Here is a 17,263-nt window from a genome sequence, read left to right on the forward strand (position 1 = left end):
TGGGGACAGCCACAGCATAGTTCTCTACATCAAATCACCCGGGGTCCACCCCAGCTGCCAGAGCACGTTGCCTTCAGGGACTCAAAAACCTGCCCACACCCTGCACGTTTTCTCATCTCCGATTTAAATCCCTCGTGAACAGGTTTTGAATCTTAATTGTGAGCTACACGAAATCTTGGCAGAGCGGATGGAAAAGGCACACTGACAAGGTTTCAGTGAGGTATAAAAACTTGACAGTGTTGTCACCGCACAACCACCTGTTGGCTTGGCCCTGCACCATTGAAATCACGGGAAGACCTTTTGCTGTAGACTTCAGCAGGAACGAAACCCGGGAAGGCAGTAACAGAGTTTGCCATAACTCACTTCAGCAGCCCAACGATGATCACTCCAAGAGAAGCATACTCAGAAACCAGCTTCAAACAAGCCTGGACCTATATACGCCCTTTTCATGGTGCATCATGATATAAGCTAAATGTGTACCTCCATTAGCACAGGGCATTCACATACTGTTATCCTTTAAGGCTCAGCCCAAGTAATAACGTTCAAAGCTTTACCTGTGTGATTCACCTGCTGCTCCCCAAACATGTAAAAACTCATTGTGTTTTCTACCTCGACTCTCAGCATGGAAGAGCCCAGCAGTTTAATCAGAAGCAAATATAACAATACAAATGTACAAATGGCGGTTTTGGAAGTTGCATTTCCTTAGTAAGCCTTACAACTAGGAGTGCTACTGACACGTTTTTCCCCCTTTTAATAGCTCATAAAAAGGAACAATGGTTGTTACTCTAAAGGGAAGTGGTCTATAAATCCAGCTCTAATAAATATAAACAGCGCTTTTTCAATGTTTATACAGCAGCAGTAAATGGGTATTCATTTTTGGCACTGTACAGGAAAATACTGCTCTCTATTTCGAGTAGCAAATGTTTGCACCTCCTGTTCATGACTCATCTACTGTATGTTTGGCTTCAACAAAGGCCTGATAGGCAAAAAGGCAAGAGGAAGGATATCAAGAGAAATAAAGGACTCTCAACCCAAATACCGCAACCTGGCACACTGTTCTGATGAAATAAAATCAGTTAATTTTAAAATCTGAAAACCTCCTTGTCAACACCAAATTAACCAAAAACCCCAAGCAAAGAAATACAATACAGCAAAGAAATTGTTTCCACGAAAAGCAAAAGGACTTCTTCCTTTGTTATCTTTTGCTCCATGGGAACTTCTTGCCTTTCAACAGGGAGAGCCATTCGGGCCACACTAAACATTGCCAACATCTCCTCTGTTAAGGGTGATGGTGGCTGGGGATGCGTGAGCGCTGGGGAAGCAGGAGGCTGGTCAAATCTGCATGCGAGAAGGGGCAATTCTGGACGCCCCAGGGCAGGTAGAGCTGTCCAGTGATTTGGATGGAAATAATGGGATTTCCTCCTCCTTCTGCAGACCTGTTCACTAGCAGCCAGCTCACAGCACAGCCTTCCTCACTTTTGCAGCGCTGCAGCCTTCTCAGATCAGTCCTGTTTATTTCTTTATCCAAAGCTGGTATTATTCTGCTCGGAGAAGACTGGTTCCCTCAATGGGAGTTTGGATGCTTTTCACCTTCCCTCTGCTTTCTTTTTTGGTGGTTTGTGTTTTTTTGTTGTTGGGGTGGTTTTTTTTTTAAGAAATCGTTTCAATGTCTGACTACGTTTTAGAGACTCAAAGAGCGTGTCTGCCAATGGAAGAGGTTTTTGACACCAAAGGTGCTAAGATGCGGTTTGGGCATGCAGCTCTCAAACACAGTATAAGAAATACGGCAATATATAGCGTGCATCTATCTGCCACTTGCTTTATGCCTTGTTAATAGCTTCCCTCCAGGATTTCTGATCTGACAGCAGAAAGCAAACTTTATTTTCATCAGGGGAATGAGGAGAGACTTCCTACACTTTCTCAGGAGCCCAGGTGGACCCCAGTCACCAGACATCACACCAGATACCTACTTGCCCCTTAAACTTCACTGGCCAAGTTGAGAAATATCCATATGACGGATGCTACAGCCACTTCTGAAAATGCTGGCATCTAAAAGAGAGTTTGCATGCACTTGACCCGTAAAACACCCTCTCAGACAGGTTCTGTACCAGCACAGATTGGAAATTATTAGGCCATGACCCTGTAAAGAGCAATGTCTGGCCTATAGTCTACTTCAGTTAATTAGCTGGCCTGGGGAAAGCTGCATGTGAATTTGGGGTGGAAAAAACCAAAACAATCCATTTACTTTCATTTTTAGCAACTTTTCTGGCCAGTATCCGTGAGCGCTTACACAGGCATTATCATTACACCTGGACTTAAGCAGGAGGGAGCTAAAGCATCCAGACAGCGCATTTATTTCAGTAAAAGCCAACAGAGTAATCATGGATGCACCGTATGCAGCTGCACGCACAGGACTCCAGGCCTTTGGTGGGAATTTCAGATTACATGTGCTGAAGAGACACTCTGGATATACATAAGAGGACTCCGAATCTGGTAGGGAATAACTCTTCGCTTCCCTGGGTTTGGCAGCAGCATACTTTTTCCAAAATGAAGACAAATCTGCATGCACAAAACTTAGTGGGATTTTTTTTTTTTTTGAGGAATTTCTTTTTCTCCCAAGCAACACAAATTTTTGGCACAGGGTCAACATCCTGGCCAGCTTCAAAAATCTAAAATTCCAGAGAACTAACACATTTTGCAAGCAAAGGAATATTGCTAGGGCACCGCAGGTGGTTGTCTGAAATTGCAAGTAATTAACTGCACTGCTATGAAGCTGGGAAATAGCACGGTTGGAGGCTGTTTCTCCTGCCTCTGACCTGAACGTTGCTCGCAATTTGCCCTCGCCTAGGATTTTTTTGAGACGGCTGAGGAAATGCCTACATGCTCCTGGGCAGGCAGCGGTGAGCTTAGCTGGTGAGGCACAAGGTGATTTCAATACAGAAGACATTTAGATTTAGGAGCTTTCCTTGGGCTCAGCGTTGTACCAATGTGGATATTGTAGTGGAACTGCCTGGTTTGCCTCTAGTATGATATGACTTTTAATGCTCCTTTTGCTCTCTACACACACGAAGCATCGCTAAGATGCATTTTACAGGAATTCACTAGGCTTTGGTGCAGCCTGCTTCAGGCTACAAAGCACACGGACATCAATCTGCCAGCACGATGTGTTTGCAGAGATGTTCGTGGGGTAGTATGAGCCAGAACAGCCCCAGTGACTCAAGAGCTACTCTGGATCGAGATACTTAGGGTGATCCTCTGCAGCGAACAGCATCATGGGTTTAAAGGCAATAATAACAAGCAAACTTCCTTCAGAGGAAACTTGCAAATCACCATGAAGGAATACGAACCCTTGGGAGGTGTGAGATTGACTCCGTTTTTAAGGCACCACTGTATTGGCAAGATCCCTAAGGAATCCGCATGGCAAAGCATTGAGATTTTGCTGGGTTCAGGTCTCAAGTCATCAATGGTCACTTGTAAATAATGATTGTTAAAAACCTAAGGGGTGAAAAAGAAGACAACAAAATCAGAAGTTAAATTTACTGTAATGTTAGGTAACGTGGAGAGCTGAAACAGCCAGGCCCTGGAATCAAACTACTGAAAATAACCCGCTCTCACCTAAAACTTTTCATCCAAGTGTTTCTACCAAAGAGATCAAAGTCTGAGTTTGAGAGATGCATAAACTGAGGCATGGGAAAGTGCTGGGGTTCAGGGTCACTCAGTGTGCCCATAGCTGAGCAGGGACTGGAGGTGATCCTGGAGACTCCACAGCTTTCCTCTCTCTTGCCTTTGAGAGTGGGGATTAAATATCCAGCTACTGCCTCCACCCAGCTGTTTTATTTCAAAGGATTTCCCAGATGTGCAGGAAAAATACATATGCATGGAGGGGAGACAGAGATAAAAGAGGGATCCCTTTTTTTTGCATGGAAGTGGTAGGTGGACATGCTCATCCCCATTGGATCTAAGTGCCTATAGTCAGCTGGTGATGCTCGTGGGAAAGAAACAATTCATTAATTAGGAACATCCATGGATTTTAAACATGTTTTTTAATGTGTTCTCTAGCCAATGAAGTACCACTCTTGAGTTTTCCTAAATGCGGTGGAAATCAGTAAGAGGCTCTTTTCATCCCTCCTTTCTGGGAGCTCACCTTGGTCACTGATGCAGGACAGATATGAAACGGCTCCCTCACATTCACCGCCTCCAGCTTCATCCCCACAGTGAAGAAGTGGTTTCGCAAATCAGCATGGTCCTGCGGGAAGAGATAGGGAAGAGGAACACACAGTGTGTCAGTGCCGTCCACCAAGGAGGGGTTGATACATTTGAAAATCTATTTTAAATGTGTCCACGTGGGGTTTGTCACTTAGCTGATTACCAGATTGACTTCCAGATCCAACTGGGTGCTCCTGGTCCTATGTTCTTTTCATGCCAACCCAAACACAGAAAGAGAGGGAACAGCCTCGCTCCTAGAAGACAGATCTGCAGGACTAAGCCCATCATATCTAAAGCACAATGTGCATCCATCTCATCAGCAGCATCTAACTTGAACTTAGTCAACAAGGAGGTCATGCTCACCAAAATGAGGACCGGTCTGAGAAATGGGTACTTGAAAATCTCCCCTGGGCAGAGCCTCTTCACCTCTGACAGCCACTACCATCTGAGAGCAACCAGAGGTCCAGAGGTGTCAGGACTCAACCTGAGGTTCCCCAGGGTACACAGCATGGGTGCAGACAGCACAGGATGGCCGTGATTTACCCTGACGGTTGTCCGGCTCCTGCAGGGCACCAAAATAAGAACCTGGGCTGGTTTCCATGTGCTGCAAGATGGGAAGGTCTTTTCTCCAGCCAGGAGACTAAAGGTGGACTAAGGCCCAGACAAGGAACTCAGACCCAAAATGTGGGCAAAGAGATAACATGTTGGTGAGAAAACATGCAACTGTGTTCAAGTACATGCCCACCACAACACTTCCACCTGGGATCAAACCTGGCTGCACCCAGCGTGCTGCACACAGCAGCTTTGGGGATGGCAGCAAGGTGCAGTCCTGAAACTCAGAAGCCACACAGGTTCAACTCCCTGACTGACCACCAGTTTAGCGTTCAACATCTATCAAATCCCTCACGATTCCTGTCTAATAGCTGTACAAGTTGGCATCCTAATTCCAGAGTAATTATCATATTTTGTGTTCATTCAACAAAAATGTCCTACAGTATTTCTAAATCATCTGTGCACTAGCCAATACAAGCCTAAAAAGAGATAATGTTATATTTAACACACACATACAGACGACTCCAAAATACATGCAGAAAACTTGCTATCTAATAAGTGGTTAGCAATGTCATTCCCATCTACATTCATTGCTACATGTTGTATTCTTGTTCTAAAATTATTTTCTATTGATCTGAAGTTGTATGTCATTGTGCTTTCTTTTCCCAAGGAACTGTCTTCACTTGTAGACTTAACAACTTCTATTTTGGGATCTTACATTCCTGCTGCCATTAGAGATAAGGACTTTTACAAGCTCCAACCACGGCTAAATGAATTGTTGTTTTCATCTTGCCAACCTGCAATGTTATGGAGCCTTTTACGTGAGAACCAAAAAGCAGCCAAAAAAAAAATCATAATAGATTTAGTCTCACAAAAGAAGTGTATAGTGATGGGGAAACTGAGGAAGATTTACCAACAATGGCCCAAAGCCCAATGAACTAATCGCTGAAGAAGGAGCAGACATTCAAGACTTTGGGCATCTTGCAGTGCAGCATTACCATCAGCCATACTTGCACTTGCCGGCAGTCGCTTCCATATCACTAAAGCCCCAGAGAGACAGGAGACCCATTTCTAGCAGCTTTACATAGAGAATGTTTCATCAAAGAAAAGTCTGAACCAGGGAAGAGAATCTGACTCGTTGTACGCAGAGGTTGCATAGTACCAGGGATGCATCGGACAGACAGGTTATCAAAATTGCCACCTTTCCTACTGAAAAGGCTTCAGCCGGGAAAAGATGATGGATGCCAAAACCAGACCTTGCCAGCACTGAACTTCCAATCTCCAAAGGCAAAAAGCATCTAGACTGGAGGGCTGCCTCCTCCTGCACGAGGATCCATACCTGGCATCTCTTAATCCTTAGGGTGCGGTCGTAAAGAAAAGGAGACTTTGCAAAATGTACATCTGGAAGTAAGCTAACACTGCAGCATCTTCCCATCAAAAGTTCCAGGATTCAATTCACGCTTGTATCCAGCTTCAACACATAATAAGCCAAGATTCACCAAAGTACTTAATCATGTTTATCTTTAAACATGCAAGTAGTTTCATCAACTTTAAGTGATTTGTTGATTGAGACCAAAACATATCAAGACCAAACCATATTGCTTCTCATTTTTATTTGCATCATTTTCTTTGGTTCTTCTCCTTCTATTTATTTTGGCCTTTTTCAAAGGGAAAAAATAATCAGGTAGAAAAAAAAAGCTAATAAAATTTAAAGCTATTTTACTTCAAAAGCATATCCCCTTTTCTCCACACGCTATGTACCTTAGGATCAAATCTCCCTTCTCATTCAGCGTAGCATGTAAATATATTCCCCATTAAATTAATAACAAAAGTGAACTCGCAAGGGGAGTTCATGGGATCTCAGGTATTTCTCCCTTTTGAGGGTCAAAATCCTCTTTGAAGCAGGAACGTACATTTGTTTGGAGAAGGGCTGTGGAAGTAAAAAGCTTGTCTGTGTTAAATGTCATTTTTGAGATGGAAAAGCTTTCACGGAGAAAAAGCCTTTGTATTGTACCTCTCTGGCAAATGGTCAGGGTCTGGATATTTCATCTCTCTCATATATTTGCTAAAGAGAGGCATCAAAATTTACTGCAGTGGCCTTAGATTTTTGCAGCCACAAAAGGAAAAAAAGAGCGTGATGCCTTTCTCTGGTTCCAGTGCTGGAGTTGCCTCAGCCAGCAGGGAATTACTTAGGATTTGGCATATGCTCCTCTTCAAAACTCCAATTAATTTACATAATTTCTAAGAATAGGTTCCACAGAAGTGAAGGCAAAGCTTTTAATTAGTATTAGACTCAAAGTGATACACTGGATAATGAACTGCTCTCTCCTCCCTTTATTCACATTGACAGGAAAGACGCCTGTTTAATAAAACCAGCTACAAGAAGAGGACTGGAGGGGTGAGACTTTCCCCTCGTCCCCACCAGGCTCTGCAGCCGAGCAAAAAAATGCCTGAAATAATTATGGGTGGCAGAATCCAACCCTTTACCGCTATTTCACGGCGTTCAAAGCCACCTACAAGGATGTCACCAGCCATTATTTTCTAGTAACTTCTTCAAGTGAGTTTCAATTTTCGTTGAAAGGGAGATGAATAGGCAGAATATTTCTGGCCAGTTGGAGCATTTTACAGCCTCATGCATGGTGAACCTTTACTCCTACTGGCAGGCAATGCTTCCCAGGAGCAGCCCCACCGACCACATGGTTTTACACCAGCAGATTGCCTGTCCCAGGGTTCACAAGCCCTGAGTGGGTAATGGAAATACCCTCTGACTGCTGGAGAGCAGCCGAGTAAGCTGGATTGACAATCCACAAGGATGCAGAAGACTCCCCTACAGCAAAGTGAAAAATCATACCACGGAAAGTACAATGAATTAACGTGGTACGAGCACCGCAGTCGCTCATTCAAAGGGTCACAATCTCTAACATGATGGATTACAGCCTGCGACGGCGCTCACGGGTAATGAATGGAAAATTGCATAACCCTTCGCTGAATGTAAGTCTGTAAGTCTGTCACTTACAGCCCAAACCCACCAGCAAAAGCCAGGGCTGTCACAGTCCTCACTACAAACCCCAAGAAGCAATTAAACTCGGCCCCACAGTCAAAGTTTTAGAGCAGTATGGATTTGCAAATTTGCCAGCGTGCACAGGCTGCAACCCTCCAGGCCACCTGAAAGAGAGCCCCGCTTTGATACGCATCTGCATCATTATCTCCATCTTCGTACAGCATGTGTTTCTGCAACCCTTCTGCAAAAATACTGATGGGCTTTGCAACAGCTCACTGCAACCAGCATCACCTGCAGGGCTGAAAGCTGAAACATCTGAAGGTCAAATAACAAGTCAGCAACTGTGCTGGGAGGAGAACCAGGCTCCTAATTCCCAACACTCTTCTTTAGGTACTGAGATAGCCGCATAATTTTCTCCTTCATAGCTAACGAACCACTAGCAGTGCAGGTTTCAAAAATGTCAGGTGACTTGGGAACGTAAATGTCATTCCAAAAGAGACCCACAAACAGATTTACAAAAGTATTTAGACTCTTCAGGATGCAGACAGGCTTTAGGAAAGTATCTGTGTGGGTGACATGCTTAAGTCCTAATAATAAAGTCGCTAAGCATTGGCTTTGGGTCTTGAACTCAAAAAGATATACTTCAAAACCATCATAGTCATTTTCCCTTTCTGGTGCCTAAATACCTTGCTAAATCTGGCTTCTGAGCATTTCTACTCAACAAATGTCATTTAAGTGTAAATAAACTCAAATCTGTCCATGTCACAGCAGCGTTCTGGCCACCGAAGGGTGGAGCTCGGGTAATTTTACAGTGCACTGGGTAATGCAGATAGAGCAGGGGGACTTGGCTGAGCTGCTTTTGCCCATGACATCCAGGGAAGCCGTACTATGGGCGGGTTGCTCTACCTGTGTCCACAAACCCAGGGAAGGACATCGCCTTCAGATTGTGAAAGGCTCATTTTAGCCCATTCTGCTCAAGAGACAATACTGGAGTCATCTCATTTTAAACACAGCAGCTTACACACTGTATAGGTAAGACGAAAAGGCTCTAATTTGAACTCTAATTTTCAAATACCCTAAAAGTCAGGGCTCTTTTGGTCCAGCATAGTCAGATTGACACTAATTATAAGACTGCACCTTTGTGCAAAATTCAGAACTAAGTCTGAATGCTGAAAAGTTGCAAAGTTGAGAGGCTGATCAGAAACACTGAGCACTTAATAAATGATTGACCTGAGCCTCCTTTAATCCTCACCAACTGTAACGGTGTGAAATGTTATTGCTTTCAGTCACATCTCTCCTGGTTTCCCCTACTAAAAGACACAGAAGTGGGCCCCATCTGGTATGATTGGAAACATATTATTTGATTCAGTTTTTGTTTTCAAAGAAATCGTTTCCCCCGGTGTTTTCTCTAATTCTCCAAGAAACTGGCTGCTTCTAATAGCCTAATTTTAATCACAAAGCTCATGAGTGGTAACCAGTCACAAACACAGTAATAGCAGTGGTTAAACTGCCTCTACAGGAATCTGGCATTTGTTTTTTAATTGAGCAAAAAAAAATAAATAAAGAAACCCTCCCAAATGCAATCCTCTGCATTATTTGCGGATGAATCAGTCTTGTTTGCGATTCATCAACTTCCTTTGCTAAACACGGAGCAATTTTCCCTGAAGACACACTCTCTGCAGGGAGACAAAAATCCCCCGGTAAGACACAACACGAAAAATTGTCCCTCGGTTTGACAAGTGCAGTCACGGGAAGACCAAAATGTAGAGATGTGGGGTAGGATGAAGAGGAAAGGGTGCTGGGAAGGAGGCTTTAGAGATATCGTGACCCTGAAGTAATGAGCATGAGAGCCAGCTACAAACCTCACCTACTGAAGAGCCCCTTAAAAAGTGCAGATGCTTCTGCCAAGGATCGAATTTAGCCCTACAGATTTTAAGCTCCTCTTGTTGAATAAAAAATAGTTACCATAGAAACAGCAACATTGCAGAGTAGCCGGTCTAAATCCAAATACACCTTCTCCGTATGGCTCGGCCCGCCGCAGATGGCATTAGGGCAAAGATCCCCTCCTACGCAGCGCCTGCTTTGATTTGCCTGGGCGGTGGAAGCACGGGCAGCAGAGGTAAAAGAGACAGATATGCATCTACTTGGGGTTTTATTGTGTTTGTTTGTTGGGGGGTTTTTAACATCTTAGCAGCATTCAGGACTGCCACACCACTCCAGAAGCATTCGCTAATAAATCCTTGTTGTGTCACACACATGGGTCCCATTTTACAGGTGGGAAAGTCAAGTGGAAAGGAAAACACAGGTGGGACCACCAACTTGAGTGCTCAAAGTGAAACCATCAGTGTCTCTTCTCACACACCTAAAGAAGTACCTCGACCATGAAGAGGGACTGAGTCCTCATAGGCATTTGTTTGGATTGAGTCTGCCCTCAGTAATGTCATGGAAGTAATCACTATTGAGAAATGAACAGGAATTCGTTAGAGGATCAGAACAAATTCAGTGTACACCGTGGGCTGCAACCACCCTGCAAAACAGCTATGGACCAGAGCTGGCCTTCATTTTCTTTGGGAAAAATCATCCACCTTTGGACAGATGACTTTTAGGTATCATCCAGCCCCTACATGGGAGCAGACTCTGGCTGCACATTAGCCCCTCTCAGTGGAAAACACTGCCATGCCCAAGGATGAGGGAGGCAAGAGCTCAGGTCGTCATGCACAAACTCCCCCACACCGAGCCTGGATGCAGTAAGTAAACTGGATCAAGCCCTTTTGCTAACCTCTCACCATCCTGAGAGACCCCCAGCACGTAATGGAGAAAGAAAACCACACGTGCTAAAATACAGCCAGGGGGATGAGGAAGGCTGAGGGACCCAGTTCCCACTCAGCCCATCTGCTTTACTTGAACTGTCTCCGGCATTTCTCTTCCAACCCTGACTTTCATACGGTGCTGCCAAACAGACCCTCGGGGCATCTCAGACAGGGCTTGGCTTCATTCATCTCCTTGGATTGCTCTCCCCACCCGCTTCCTTGCAAAGCCCATGGTCAGGAGGGAGCTGTAGAGAGGTTAAAACTTCTCCCTGGTCCACAGAGGAACCACCAGACTCCATCTCACCTGAGTGGCACCTTTGATATCAGAGACCTCCTTGTTCCCAAGAGCTGCGAAGGCAGCTACATTTGTAAGGACCTTAGTGGTATACTCCTAATGATGGTTACTAGGTCTTACAAAGATAAATGGCTTTAACGAGCCGAAGCAGGAGTGGGTCAAAAGGTAGCTGAACAACAGAGGGATCAAGATGCTGTGGACGTCTCCCAGCCAGGCAAATAGCAGTCAGGGGGAAGGGCTGGCGAGTGCTATGGATGGGGAAGAACAGATGGAGTATAAATAATCTGGCAGCGTGCAAACAACATGGCGACTCACAGGTTATTAAAGCACAGTGTGCGCAACGAGGGCCAGCCAAACCATCAGTGCATGAAGGGGCTGGGGATTGCTTATGTTGGGATTTGGCTTCCAAGTCAAACCAAAAGCACGTCCGTCTTAAGCTACTGCATCAGCATGTGCCCATCTATCAGGGGGGCTGAAGGCTGAAAATCCCTGTTGGACTTCAAGTCTATTCATCCACTCAGGTCAGGATTGTCTCCGAGCAGAAAGTAACCCTTGGGTTTCTCTATCTTACACTTAAACTCCTCCAGAATACCAAATAATAGAAGAAAACACCCTAAAACACCCAAAGGGTTTATTAACTTTAGAGAGATGTTGTCCTCCTTTTTAAAAAAAATCAAAGCCTTGGAGAAATAGTCCATCTTACTCTTATATTTATAATGCACAATTCATCTGATGGAAAAATTATATTTTAGAGGGGGGAAGGAGTCCTATTTAATATTTGTCTTCATACTTTTCAGTGTAGAACTAGAACTAGAACCACCACTCGGTCCTGAATTTCAAGGGACTTGTCCCAACTGATTCCTTCCATGTCATTAGTCTTACCATTAATTAATACTATTACTGATTACAGAAAACATCCAAAAGCTCCTGTTAGAAATAGGGGCACACTGGGCTGGGCATAGTGTAGAGCTTTTTGCCAGAGAGAGAACAATTTCGAGCCAGAAAAAAACAACGACAACTTTAAGAAAGGAGGACCAGAGGGTGGAGACAAGAGGAATGGGACCGAAGGCTATAAATCAGGAATTGCCAGAGAAGATCCCCAGGATGCTATCTGGCTCTCTCTAGGAAACAAAACCCCATGATCTGTGTCCAGCGTTCATCTTACCCAAGCTACAGGGCTTTAACTCTAAAAAAAAATGCATTGATGCATAAATATCAGGGCTACAAGGTGTGTGTTTGGAGTCTGGCTTCCTGACGCAGGGCTCACTCTTAGAGAGCACCAGCAGTGCCATCACTGAAGCAAAGCACTGATATTGTAACACTTAATTTGAAATCAGGCCCCAGTAACAGTTCAACCACCCTTATCCACACCCAAAGCCCTGGCCATTTTCTCAGGTGTCCTCTGAATCCGAAGGCATCATTTATGACTGGTAGCTAGCCAAGCATGGGGGATCCCTACAGCACCCTGAAATCAGAGCAGAAAACAGCAAAGGACACATGTCCTTGGGTTGCGGCCTTTCGGAAGGATTTGCGCTCCTAAACCATACAAACACCCTTGAAAATCCTGTCTGTATTTAGTTTTCTTTAAGGATCAACATGTTTTCTGAAAAGAACGGAACAACAAAATAGCGAGTGTGTTGCAAAAAGCTTTTGTGAAGAAAAAGCTTATTCCAGGATGTGCAGTTTGTAAAACACTATGTTTAGTAGCTATGTAATAGCAGCATTTTCTGGCAGCTGAACATCACGTTCCTTCTCAAAGGATCCTAAAGCATTTTACAAACACTTTCAACATATGGCCAAGTGTAAAATAGCACCAGAAAAAAAGAAGATCCTGTTTGCAGCCTTCCCCCTGATTTTTGCAACCAGCTCGTGTGGCCTGGTGGCTGGTGCCCTCTCCTTGCACGCCAACAGGGGATCAGGGCTGCGCTTTTGCAAAGGATTTTTGGATCTGCTGCCGAAGACCACCACATGCAAGTTCAGCTCTGTCATACTTCTGAGCATTGATAATTCAGGCTCAAATCCATGGCTTATGAGGTCTCAGGCAGAACCCAACCCTATTACACCAAAACCAAAGAGCATCACCACACCACCAGCAACAATGGGCTGACAGACCCGTAAGAGGAGCCGCTTCTCGCACTACAAGTGCGGATCTGCTTTCCCAGCACCACCACCTGGGACCAGTTTGATGGTGCATTAGTGACACTGCCCGCAGTCGTGCACAGATCAAAGGACAACAGTAATTTAAGTCGTAATCCAGCCAAACGCGCACGTGCTCGCTCTAGGGACCGCTCATTCTGTAGAATAAGCGCACACTTACGCTCTCCTCAGTGATGGATTTCTGTAGGGAAATGTGAAAAATGCGGATTATAATTGCTTGGTGTGCAGTTTACCATGTCCGCCAAAGTAAACATTTCCAGCTTTCCAGAAGATCTTTAACAGTTGCCAGCTGTCAAAACCTGTGTTTTATATCGCATCTAACACATGACAGTTACAGTAGCACAGAGCCCCTGGCACCATGTAGAGACATTACTTCTGTGTTGGGTTTGCAAAAAAATTTTTAAAAAATTAAAAAAAAAAAAAAACACTAAAAAAAGACACCTTTGGATTCATACTTTTTGCTGGGATCTGGGATTCTCCTTGAAGGTCCCACACATAAATATTGGCTTATCTTGTAAGATCACACAAGTGTACTCTCATATAGTCTCCTAAAGCCTTTCCTTAACTCATGTTTAAATCATTACTAGAGGAAGACATGCTCACAGGCATGGACAAGCTCTCACATTTTTCTCCTTAATTAAGAGGCACAAGATGGGGGTTGATTCATCCTAAATGGGCAGAATGAAGTGATGCCCACACACAAATAATTTATTCAGCCTCCTGCCTTCCCAGCATCAGAACCAGGGGCTTAGATAACACCAGACACTGAATTCAGCTCACCTTGTGCTCAGCTTTCACATTACAAATAAAGAAGGCCTATTGACCTAATCCTGCCTTTTTGCCACATTTGGCCCCAAAGTAACTCCACTGTTGGGCCATTCAAGCATTCCAATGCTTCACATTGTCTTCTAAGAGGAAGATGTTTGCAAGCTCCAACCGCATGGCACGGCAACTGGGATCTGCTGAATTTAAATTTATGACCCACATGCAATAATTAAAATAAGCGGGTATAAGCCTGGCATGCTGAGAAGAGGCAGCAAAACAGCTGTTAGTTATAAACTTTAAAAAAAAAAGTATGTTTTATGAGCCTCATCAGAAACATTCTTCACTCTTTCATATAGACAGGAATAAAATTTACACATTAGGCATTCCCTATCGTGATTTAACCCCTGCCCCACGCAATGCATTTTTTAACTTGAAACTGCAAATGCAAACTTGAACTGAGTTGGCAGATTGAAATGTTTTATGAAATAAATGGCAGAGAATGAAAACCCTCCGCACGCCACTCCCATAACAACACGGGGCTTCTCAAACTCACGTTCGTGCTGAAGGCCAACGCACAAATCTTCCCACTTCTCCCAGCCTAGCACAGCTTTCACATTGCAAGCAAATGAGCCACTGCCTGGGCCATTAGCAAAGTGTTCCCAAATTAATGTTGCTAATTCAAATGCATCTCAGCTGGGCAAGGAGCCTGGATTCCTCATGGGAAGCTGCTGCCACGTCCCTGCAGAAAGGGTGAAGGTGGCACTGGGGTTTCGTGGCATGTCAGCCAGGATGGGGCACGGTGGGTGCCTTCTTCCAATTGCATGGGTGTTTTGAGGTGTCCCAGTTAAATGTTGCTTATGGGCAGGGAAGGAACCCAGATGGTCCCCCAGCCTGGATGAGCCAGGAACGGTGGTGGGGAGGGCATCATGTTCCACCAGGTCCCCAAGCAGGAGGTGACACCGGAGGCAGGGCACACACCTCCCTGAGCAACCTCTCACACGCACGGCCACGCTGCCCATCGCACCGCAGCGAGGATGTAACTGTTAGAAACCAGATGGGCACGGCTAGAAATCAGGATTATCTGGAGCCGTCATGATTAATAGTGGTGCAGATTTGGACGGGAAATTAAAGCTGGTGCCTCGGGGCTGAAGCACATCTCTAACTATTAAAAACCAGAGTGTGGAAAAAAAAAAAAGATGTAGGAGTAAAATTATCTCCCACTTCCACTATAGGTCCCTGAAGGAGGTTTCTCTGCCTTGTGGCTTGTGATCAGATGAAAATTTTTGTGCAAGGCTCACAGAAATCTGTCCAGCTTATGTCAACTTTCATATTCGTAGCCTCACATTTTCATGGTTGTATACAATGCCTTTGCACAGGTCTAACAGAATAAGACACATTAAAAATAATGTTGGAGAAATCAGTGCTGATCACCCCCAGTCCTTATAAAACACTGACTGCAAGAAATCAGTTCTCAGAATGGAAAGTCCGCGCAAGAGCAAAACTGCATTTTATACAAACATCTCACTTGTGACCTTTCATGGTAATGTATTAGAGCAACGGCCTTTCCTGCAAAAGTTTAACTGCATGATATTTATTCATCATGGGTTCTGTAAGTGAAGGAAAAATGTGCATCTTTTACCTTGAACACTTCCATTGGAAGAGGAAAATTTGCTGCATCATTAAGGGATTTTTCCAGAGCGCATTTCCACTCAGATATAGTCTTCAGAGAATAGATATCTAAAGTGATGACAACAAAAAGAACAACAAAACCAAGAGGTGACTGTTTGGGGATCAAACATTTTTGAAAGACTTAAGTTCCTATGTCATAAAAATGGATAGTACAAGTGAAATGAACAGTGTGTATATTCCAAGCTGTACAGCGTGGATAAATTCAACACAAAAGCAACTAGCAGGGGCACATCTGAGGAAGATTGTGGTTTATATCCTGGAGTAAAACCCAGAAAAATACACGTCCTTCATTTTCTGCTGAAGAAACAAGAACTGTACTATCTCATTACCTGAAAATAACAAAAACTCTCCTTTGATTTTCAGTTCTCAAAATACCTGATGTTTTCCAGTTTGAGGAGCCTTAGGTCTTCAGCCAATATTAGTTATATTTGACAAAAAAAAAAAAAAAAATCTTTACCAAGGCTTCTGTTCACTGGGAAGGTTTTTTTTTTTATTGCAGGGTTGGGGGTTTTTGGCGGTGGGTGGGGGTAGGTGTGGGAAGGAACATTTCAGCTAGATCTCTACCCAGACTCATTTGTTGGCACCACACTCAAACCAGACTATCACACCAATTCAAAGACTTACACTTATGAATTTTCATCATTATACGTTTAGGCAACATCTTTGTGCAGATTCACATTGCTTTCAATGAGTTTCTTTAAATAGGTTTAATATTATTAAATCATTACATTAACAAGCCCTTTATGGTTCAGTGCAGTGAAATGCCTATGAATCATCCAAGGAAACAATGTAGGAAACAATACTATGATGAAGAACATTATATTGCATTTACTTCTGCCCTAGAAAACATATTGTTATCCTGCACATAACAAGTTATTGCAGAACATTCATATCAAGGTCTTAAAGAGACAAGATAGGTAGATAGATTGCAACAATTATTAAAATGGAAATGAACATTTACTCAATAATAAACTTGAACCTTGATACGGAGTGAACAGTGTGAAGCTTTTGTCAGTTTGGCTCCACACACTTACATCACAGTTCAATTTGTCCCAATTTGCATTTAAATTCTGTACATCTAATAACCATATATATTTACTAGCTAGCAAAGATTTACTGCTGTATATTACAATTCTGAAGGAGGAAATAAAAATATGTATAAAAAAAGGAATTGGCAAGCACTGTTTTCACCTAGCACTGACAGTACAAGAGAATTTTATGCTCTGATCTCAACAGATTTAAGACCTTATCAAACTAGGATTTGCAGAATCACTCACTGGAAGTGGATGTATTTATACTTCCACTATATCAAACCTCACTACTTCAGAACAGACATCAAGGATATGCATATGAATTTAAACATACTTAAAGGGAAATGTTAACCTTTCAGGGCTCTATTTTTAATTCCTCAACTGCCTGGTTATTAATGGGAATATACATTTCAAGTCTTTGTTTACAGCACGTGCAGAGGTCACAAGTGTTAAGAAGTGCACTCTTTATCTAATTGTTCATTATTTTATAGCCTTGTTGCTCCAGTTCTCCCTTACTTGCAGAAGCTCTGATAAGCTTGAAGCACAGGGAGGGAAATGACTCCTGCTGTTTCTTCCTTTTTGGCTTAAATGATGCCAAAGAGGGAAATACTCAATACAACATGATTTTGCCCCAAGCTGCAGCAAGCCTGTTGTTTCAACTAACAAAAAGTCTGAGTTTTGGAAAACCCTGCTAGACGCTCCCCTGCTCCCCAGACAGAGCAAGCTAAAATCAGACTCTCATTTTCTACCGTGGTGG

General features: G+C 43.6%; 1 protein-coding gene across 1 annotated transcript in view; it reads right to left on the minus strand.

Moving 5' to 3' along the window:
- The window catches only part of SFMBT2 (Scm like with four mbt domains 2), a 101,130-nt gene that overhangs the window by 37,840 nt on the left and 46,027 nt on the right, over positions 1 to 17,263 (minus strand). The window contains exons 6-8 of the mRNA XM_075491515.1: positions 15,426 to 15,523; positions 4,145 to 4,246; positions 3,348 to 3,495 (exon numbers count right to left, since the gene is read on the minus strand). Of these exons, the coding sequence (XP_075347630.1) occupies positions 3,348 to 3,495; positions 4,145 to 4,246; positions 15,426 to 15,523 (348 nt within the window). The remainder of the gene's footprint in view (positions 1 to 3,347; positions 3,496 to 4,144; positions 4,247 to 15,425; positions 15,524 to 17,263) is intronic.

Source organism: Mycteria americana, chromosome 1, assembly GCF_035582795.1.
Source record: "Mycteria americana isolate JAX WOST 10 ecotype Jacksonville Zoo and Gardens chromosome 1, USCA_MyAme_1.0, whole genome shotgun sequence".
Lineage (NCBI taxonomy): Eukaryota > Metazoa > Chordata > Aves > Ciconiiformes > Ciconiidae > Mycteria > Mycteria americana.